General features: G+C 45.3%; 1 protein-coding gene across 1 annotated transcript in view; it reads right to left on the reverse strand.

Annotated features, from left to right (window-relative positions):
* Window positions 1-8,393: 8,393 nt before the first annotated feature.
* The window catches only part of vta1 (vesicle (multivesicular body) trafficking 1), a gene marked incomplete in the record, with an annotated part of 23,717 nt that continues 22,606 nt past the window's right edge, over window positions 8,394-9,504 (reverse strand). Inside the window, 1 exon segment of the mRNA XM_037686018.1 lies at window positions 8,394-9,110. Coding sequence (XP_037541946.1) covers window positions 8,965-9,110 — 146 coding nt within the window.

Below are 9,504 nucleotides of genomic sequence, written 5' to 3' on the forward strand. Positions count from 1 at the left end.
GACCTGTCCAGGTGTCTCTGTGGTGGACTAAGACCTGTCCAGGTGTCCCTGTGGTGGACTAAGACCTGTCCAGGTGTCCCTGTGACTGTGAATCTTGTTTTTTTTTAAGAAATTCTTCCAGTTCTCGTCTTTTTGTTACGTCGAGGAGAAGCAGCAACATTTTGTCCTCAGGAGCTGAACTCGTCTCTGACCTCAGAACAAACTGATCTGAGTTCAGCTGTGACGTTTAAACTTCAGCTGATCTGAGTTCAGCTGTGACGAGGCGACAGATCATTTGAATTTAAACTTCAGCTTCCATCTTCCTGCCCGATAGCGATGGCAGGACGCTGCACAGATTTGCATCGCGAAGGAGGAAAACTACCGGAGGTTAAAATCCCTGAGAGGAAAAACCGAAGTTTCTGCTGTTGGAGCTTCTTATCTTCAGCTGAAAAAAATAAAAACTAATTAAAAAAGTTCCTGTGTAAAATCTGACAACAGTTCAGCTTGTTTGAAGTTCAGTGAAAAGGTTGGGAGTCATTATCTTACCTGTTGCAGATCGCTCTTTGGACGCCTCAGTTTGAAGAAACGAGTTTATTTCTGACAGGACTGAGGAGCTAACGGCTAGTCGTAACGCAGCTAAAGCTAAAAAGGCTTTTGGCTGTTTTTGTCTTTTGTAAACGTTCAAAATACTTTAATAATGTCTATATTAAACAAACTAAATAATGTTTATTCTTCTACCTTCAAGACCAGCCGAGTGACGTCGTAAAAGCCCTTCAGTTTAGCTCAGCTGTTGCTCTTCAGTCCAATCAGAAATATCCAAAGTGAGACAAAGTATCTACAGAAAGGCTAATCGTTTCACAGAGCCCAGCTTCAAAAGATATAAAATATCACTTTAGTTCATTTAAATTAATATTTTGTTTGTGAAGTTAAAGATGACAAGTTTGTACTCTGTCGTTCGGTTTAATGTAATTCTTTAAAAAACAATCTGCATTTTTCCTACATAGGGCGTGGCCAAAGAAGGAGGGCGTGTCCTGAATGGTGGGGCGTGGTCTAATGGGTGGGAGGGGTCCAGATTAGCCTGAAGGCAAAAGGAAGCTGCTTCTGTCGGACGTTAAATGTTTTCAGCTCAGACGTTTCTGTTAATTCAGCTCGTTTCGTCTCCTGGACCTTTAATTTGACGCCAGAACCGAAGGTGTCGTTTTCTGCTGCAGGGCGGAGACGACACGAAACAAAGAGTTTGGCTAACAGCAAACAGATGGAGGGGAACCATCTGAAGTACGAGTCTACGGGCAGCGGTCTGTTCGTTTCTCTTCAAATAAATCTGTTTTATTTCAGCCGGAGGAATAAAACGTTCACACTGCAAATAAAACTCGGAACAACGATTCATAGTTTTAAAACTAAACCATCCGCGACTCAACACAACACGACTACTTCAAACCTAAAAAGATGAATGAAAATGTCTTTTAATCATTATAACAAAGTTGATTATTTTAAAACTAAGTATTTGTTAAGAGCTGTTTGATAAAGTTTAGTAAGTTTTTTAATTCGATGCAAAATAAAAACGGGTCAGTTTCATCGTAAAGACGACTGGAGAAACTAAAGGTCAGATTCAAGAGGAGGACGATGATGAAGAGCTCGTTTCACGGTTAAACTGGGCATTCGATAAAATCATCCAATTACCGGATGATCCGGTGTTTTACGCTCCGGCTCATGACGTTTGTGGTTTCAGTCTAAAACACGTCTGAAGCGTTTAAACATCACGTTCTGCAGATTCACATCAGTTATTTACACGAAGCACTTTGAAGCACGAACAGCAGCAGCAGCTGGCTGCATCACTTCCTGTTCACTTGGGAACCTCCAGTCGGAACACGAGGAACATTTTTTATGCAGCGACTCTTTAAAGTTCGTAACGCGGCCGTCACTGTTCAGGACTGGAGCAGGTTTTGGGTTGGAAGTGACCCACTTCGGTCCCGGTCCGGTTCAGACCAGATGTTGAGGGCTGTGACGTTGGAGACTTCAGGAAAATCTTCTTTATTTGTTGCAGTCGCATCAAATGTTTGTGAACAGCAAGCTGCGCAGCCACCATCTGAGATCCTGATGTTTGAACGTCTCATTGGCCGTTTAGTTTCTGTTCAGTTCAGATCTCATCTGCTGGTCCAGGTCTTCAGAATCCAAGACCTGGACCAGGTTTTAGTAGTTAATCCTAATCACCAGCATGGTGAAAAAACAACCGTCCAGAGAACCTTCCAAGACCCCCTCATGGATTCTGGATCAAACCTCCGTACGGCTTTTTGGAGAATTCACTAAAATCTTAGTTTTTTTTTTATTTATTTAAAGTTAAACGAAATGAACGTGGAGGTGCAAGATGGCCGCAATTCGATGAGCTGCGTTCTGCCAGGCTCCCGTCTGTGTTTGGTGCCGTGTGTAAAGTTACAGTCAAAAATTAACAGCAGTATTTTGGTTTATTTCACCTTTAATCTGGGGACTTGGGGGGCAGCAGCACAGTCTAGAAAGGGTCAAACGCTGAACCTTTGTCCTGCAGGTGCGTTCCCGCCACAACACACCTGATTCAAATTGATAAATTAGCTCCTCAGCACCTCGTCAACACTCAGCCCTGTTCACTTAAATCAGATGTAGTAAAGCTATAAACACGTATGGAGACTAAAGAATGGTTCATCCAGGCCTCTGACGGATCATCTTCCTGTTTTTAATAGATGTCCATCTGATGATGTCCATCAGATGGAGTCCATCAGATGATGTCCATCAGATGGAGTCCATCAGATTATGTCCATCTGATGATGTCCATCAGATGATGTCCATCAGATGGAGTCCATCAGATGATGTCCATCAGATGATGTCCATCAGATGGAGTCCATCAGATGATGTCCATCAGATGATGTCCATCAGATGATGTCCATCAGATGGAGTCCATCAGATGATGTCCATCACATGGAGTCCATCAGATGATGTCCATCAGATGGAGTCCATCAGATGATGTCCATCACATGGAGTCCATCAGATGATGTCCATCAGATGATGTCCATCAGATGGAGACAGTTTTCTACCAGCGTGGTTGAGATCCTCTCACAAGTGTGACAGTAAAATAAAGGACTGTACGTTCAGTAAGTGGTCTGTCATATAAATATGTCACAATGTTCAGGCACAGGCTCAGAAATCAGCCATTTATTCAGCGAAGAGTTAAAATAAACGAGTTCATAACGCGTCAAAGTGACGACATGTTTCATGTTCTGTTGTTCATCCGTCCACTCGGACGACGCAACGCGTTTTCTTTTTGTTCAGGGTTTTGTTTTTTGACCTGAAGGTCTTTAAATGTTAACGAGAATCTGACTGAAGACTCCGGTTTTTACCGGAGTGTTGAAAGATGGAAGGCAGGTTTAACTGCAGCTTTGTGGTTTTGTTTTCCCTCCAACCACGGCCGGCTGCTTCCTTTAAACCAAACCACATGATGGACACACACACACCGACACACACCATAAAACAAGACAGGTGGTGGGAGAAGAAGCAGCACTTCTCAGTTTCAGGGGTTGAATTTATAACTGAAGAGCGAGAACTGGTTGATTATTTAATTTCATGACAAATTGACAAAAAAACTCAAGATCACTTCTACAGCTGCGCTGCTTCCTCCTACAAACCAAAAACATCCAGGTGTCCCCGTGATGGACTACCTGTCCAGGTGTCCCCGCGATGGACTACCTGTCCAGGTGTCCCCGTGATGGACTACCTGTCCAGGTGACCCCGCGATGGACTACCTGTCCAGGTGTCCCCGTCTCTCACACAGGGACACCAGCTCCCTGCGACCCTGAGAGACGCAGGTGAATAGATCAACTTATCGTCTCCTGTGAGACAGTTCTTACCACAACTTTAAACGACTTCTCAGTGACTTAAGTAGCTCAACATGTGTACTGACGTCACTATAGATCACGATATACTTGTTTCTACAGTAGTACAGAACGGCAAAGGTCTACAATTCTACGTCACTGTGTACGCACGTATGTACAGTAGTCCCTCGTTACTTTGCGGTTCGAATTTTGCTTTTTCAAAGTAAAATTGGACCTGGCACACAATTGGCTGATTGATGGATGAGCCACACGAGCGGAATGGATGTTTTATTTAAAATAAATTATTTTAAATGATTCAGCACATGATGCACCTGTGTGCCGACAGGTGTAGTCTCTCCAATGTGTCCTGGGTCTTCCCCGAGGTCTCCTCCCAGTCAGACATGCCAGGGAGCATCCTTACCATAGGTGAGGGTAGGAACATAGACCGACCGGTAAACAGAGAGCTTTGCTTTGCAGCTCAGCTCCCTTTCCACCACAACGGACCGGCACAGTGTCTGCAACACTGCAGACACTGCATCAATCCATCTGTCAACCTCACCCTCGACCAAAAGAGAGTAAACCGCACTTTTCTGACCGAGGACCATGGCCTCAGATTTGGAGGTGCCGATTCTCATCCCAGCCGCTTCACACTCGGCTGCGAACTGCTCCAGTGAGAGCTGAAGATCACGGCACAATGATACCAAATGGACCACATCATCTGCAAAGAGCAGAGATGAATCACGAGGCCACCGAACCAGAATCCCTCCATCCACTGGCTGCACCGAGAAATTCTGTCCATAAAAGTTATGAACAGAATCTGTGACAACGAGCAGCCCTGGCAGAGTCCAACTCCCATCCTGAAGGGTCCGACTTACTACCCGCAATGCGAACCAAACTCTCGCACCACTTATGTAGGGACAGAACAGTCCGTAGCAACGAGCCCCCAATCCAATACTCGCGGAGCACCCCCCACAGTGTACCTTGAGGAACACGGTCAAAAGCTTTCTCCAAGTCCACAAAACACATGTAGACTGGATGGGAAAACTCCCATGACCCCTCAAAGGCCCTAGTGAGGATAACAAGATGATCCAGTGTTCCACGGCCAGGACGGAACCCACATTGTTCCTCCTTGATCTGAGGTTCGACCAAAAATCATACTTGCTTCTCCAGTACCCCTGAATAGATCTTACCAGGGAGGCTGAGGAGAGTGATGCCCCATAGTTGGAGCACACCCTCCGGTCTCCTTTTGAAGAGGGGAACCACCACCCTAGTCTGCCAATCTAGTGGCACTGTCCCCGATGTCCATGCTTTGTTGCAAAGGCCAAGACAGCCCCACGACATCCACAGGCTAAAGGAAATCAGAGTGAATCTTATCCACTCCCCGAGACCTGCTGCCACAGAGCTTTTTTAACTACATCGGTGACCTCAGCCACAGTTATGGACAGTCCAACTCCGAAGTCCCCTGACTCAGCTTCCTCCATGTAAGATGTGCCGGTGGGATTGAGAAGGTCCAAGAAATATTCCTTCCACCTCTCGACGATATCAATGGTTGAGGTCAACAGCACCCACCTTCACTGAACATAGTGTTAGTAAAGAGCTGCTTTCCCCTCCTCAGCCACCTCATGGGTTGCCAGAATCTCCTCGGAGCTGACTGAGTCTTTTTCCAAGGCCTCACCGAACTCCCCTCCCACATCGAGTTTTTGCCTCAGCAACAGTCAAGGCTGCGAACCGTTTGGCCCTCTGGTACTCCTCAGCTGCCTCTGGAGTCCCATCAGCCAACAAGGACTGATAGGACTCCTTCAGCTCGACAGCCTCCCTAACCCAGAGTTTCCACCACAGAGTTTGAGGATAGTCATTGCAAGAAGCACCAACAACCTGGCGGCCACAGCTCCAGACAGCTACTTCAACAACTGAGGTGCGGAACATGGCCCATTTGGACTCAATATCCCCCATCTCAGCTGGGATGTGGTTAAAGCTCTCCCAAGTGGAAGCTGAAGATCTCTCTGACGGGTTCTTCTACCAGGCATTCCCAGCAAACCCTCACTACGCGTTTGGGTCTACCGGGTCTGTTCGGCATCTTCCCCTGCCATCTGATCTAACTCACTACCAGGTGGTGATCAGCTGACAGCTCAGCTCCTCTCTTCATCCGAGTGTCCAAAACAAATGGCCGCAAATCAGATGACATGACTAGAAAGTCAATCATGGATCTACGACCTAGGGCGTCTTGGTGCCAAGTGCAGTTATGGACACCCTTATATTCGAACATGGCGTTTGTGATAGACAAACTGGGACTAGCACAGAAGTCCAACAATAGAACACCGCTCGAGGTCAGATCAGAGAGGCTGTTCCTCCCAGTCATGCCCCTTCAGGTCACATTACCCGTGTGTGCATTTTAGTCCCCCAGCAGAATAAAGGAGTCCCCAGCTGGCACACTTTCCAGCACCCCCACCAAGGAATGCAAGAAGGCCGGATACTCTGAACCGCGCAGTCAGGAGAGGCCGGTGAGGCACTGCCTCTCCTGACATCGTGACCAGTGAAATACTGGCAACAATAAGAGAAATTTGACCACTTGACTGTTCTATAAAAGTGTTTTGTTGTTTCAACACTTCAATGGTCAAAATAGCGAAATTTACACATTGCCTGTTCAAACAAAGCAGGTGAGGCCTACAACCAATCTGCCTTGGCAGACCCTCCCAGGGGCCATTAATATTACCTCGGACAGCAGAGCTCCTAGGATCATTCAGGTGCACAAACTCCTCCACCATGATAAGGAGGCGATTCAAGGAGAATATACTGTATTTTTTAACTATTAGTGTTTTACGTACATCTTAAATCTTTTAGCGTACCATTTAGCGTTCCTTTGGCGTACATCTTCGTGTACTGCATATCTTAGATCCTTAGTTTCTTTTTATACAGTACTTGCACAACGTGATGCGAAAGACAATAGATACTTGAACTTGTAGCGATGTCGCAGTGCAACGTACGCATGTAGCGAGGTCACTTCGTACAACGGTCGTACGCACGTCCCTAGCTGAACCACGTGACGAACTGTTCAAAGGCGTTCTTTAACTGCTTTTTGACAGAAGTGTGCCCCATAAGATCTGGTTCTCTTTAAAATCTGACAAATACCTTCGCTGATCGAGATTCCTTATCTTTTCATTCAGCTGCACTTGTGCGAAACTCCCAGAGAATTTTTCTTTCAAAAACAGATTCAAACAAAAAATGAGTTCAAGTATTTTATTCAATCCTCAGAAACTCAGTTTTAATGAAAAAATAAAGAGTTAAAAGTTAAATATTTATTTTAAAACTATAGACTCCTACAGATACACACATCAACAAATAAAATAACGGTAAACGATTTTCGGTCCTCCCTCCGACAGAACCCTCGACGTCGGTTTGTCCTGAGCCGTCTGAACTTTGAACGAGACAAACGGCCACGGAACCATGAAACCAGTCAAAACCACCAAAGACCCTGCCATGTTCTGATCCGAGGACCAAAACAGTTTGGGATCAAACTGATCTGAAGTAGCCGCTCTGCTATGACCCGATCTGGTTCAGGTAGTGGGTCCGTGTAAGGTCTTCAGTCATTTCAGGATCATGTTTTTCAGCATAAAGGAAAATGTTTTTTGATTTGTCAGTAAATGCGACTGTTCTCGACTAAACGATGAAACTGAAAAGTCCTTCAAACGTTTGGTGCGTTGTTTCCAAGGCTTTCATCACCTCACGGTAGAAGTACTGCCCTCTGGTGGTCTGGAGGGTAAAAACCCACCACGTTGAAATCCCATTATAAATTCAGCTTTGATTCCATATTCATGCAATAAAATAATGCATTCCTTTGTTTTTATATTGGCCCACAGGGCGATGATGTTCCTCTTTTTACATTTGAGAGATTCTGTAAAAACCCACTGACGGGGAAGAAACGTACCTGGACAGGTAACGGCACTGTGCGCGTGCAGGTGAAGAACTGGACTCTCCGGGGCAGGATCCTGCTGGCTCCACCCAAAACATGCATGGACCGGACCGCAGCAGCTCCGTGGTCACGATCAGTAAAAATAACAAACACACTGACGTTGTTTTAATTAAAATATATATATTTAAAATAATTAAATAAAAACTAATTCTACGCTTCTGACCAATGGTTCGTGGAAGTTTGACCCAAAACGAAGTTGTTTTAGCTACGGACGACGACAACAATTTTAGGCAAGCTGAGGGGCAAAAAGCCCCCCACCCTCCAAAAGTGTCCATTACATAAACATTTTGTCGACCTTTTAATAAAAATTATTTACTTATTTATTTTTTAGATAAAGGCTCTTAAGGAACTAAATTAAAATAAACTTAACATTTTTATTTCAGGCAGCGATCGCTCTAAAAACACGGTTTTGATTTTTAGGTCGATTTGTGAAATCGTCGATTTACCCCTCAGGAACAGTTTTTGGAAAAGAAGCTTCTGAGGATTAGCTAAAGGATCACCACATGCTAAAAGTAGCTAAATGTTAGCTAGTAGCTAAAATAAGCACAAGAATAGCTTAAAGTAGCTAAAGGCTTGAAATGACGACGCAGATTTTTCTGGCAGGAACTGAAGTTTTGAATTTCTTCTTGTTTTTTATTGAGAATATTTTCTATCCTTTGCTTTTGGAACCGGAGCAACGCTCTGAAAACTGAAGTGATCCGATGGAACCGATGGATCAGAACCGGTCCTCTGAACAGGTGCACCTGGGTCCAGGTGAGAACAGATTCAAACTGATGGAAACAAAGACATTTATTCGATCGTTCAGCCGTTTGAAGGAAAACAAAGATTGAACTTTAGAAACGTCCTGGTTCTGCGGCCCGACCCGAACATTAATCAAAAAGGTTCTTCAGTTTCAGGAGTTTCTGCTCTGCCAGGAAGTAAATGTTGAAGCTAAAGATGATATCAGAACCGGTCGGCCCGTTTCAGGAGGATGAACCGGGTCGTTCACGAGCCTTTGATCTGCGTCAGAGTCCACAGGTCCTGCACTCAGTCGGTCCGTCGTCCCGTCACTCAGAACCACACAGGCCGTCTTTGTTCCAGATGATTTCCATCGTGTCCTCGTCCAACGTGGACAAGCCCGGTTTCTGAGTGTCGGATCGCTGACAGAGGGGGGAGGATGGGGGGAGGACAAAGAGTTCATTCTTTGCCAGTGGTGAGGAGTTTCAGGGCCTTCTGGAGGTTCTGGACGGCCGTGCCGACGTCCTCGTACTGCAGAGCGCTGCCCGCGTACTTACAGAACTTCTGGGCCCGGGTGAAGTCCTCAGGGGTGAGCTGGACGCCGCCTGGAGGGGGAGGGAGGAGGAGGGAGGGAGGGGGAGGAGATAGGACATTAATTAAACTAATCTGATCTGATCAGTCACAGCAAAGCTAAAAAAGTTATGATTAACGACTTACAATCAGCTGAAGATCAGGTTATAAGTAGCCGAAGAACAACCTGACAAACAGCTAAAAACAAGCTGACAAACAGCTGAAAACAAGCTGACAGCTAAAAACAAGCTGACAAACAGCTAAAAACAAGCTGACAGCTAAAAACAAGCTGACAGCTGAAAACAAGCTGACAAACAGCTGAAAACAAGCTCACAAACAGCTGAAAACAAGCTGACAACAGCTAAAAACAAGCTGACAAACAGCTAAAAACAAGCTGACAAACAGCTGAAAACAAGCTGACAAACAGCT

This window comes from Nematolebias whitei, chromosome 12 (genome assembly GCF_014905685.2).
Source record: "Nematolebias whitei isolate Nwh7 chromosome 12, NemWhi1, whole genome shotgun sequence".
NCBI classification, from domain to species: domain Eukaryota; kingdom Metazoa; phylum Chordata; class Actinopteri; order Cyprinodontiformes; family Rivulidae; genus Nematolebias; species Nematolebias whitei.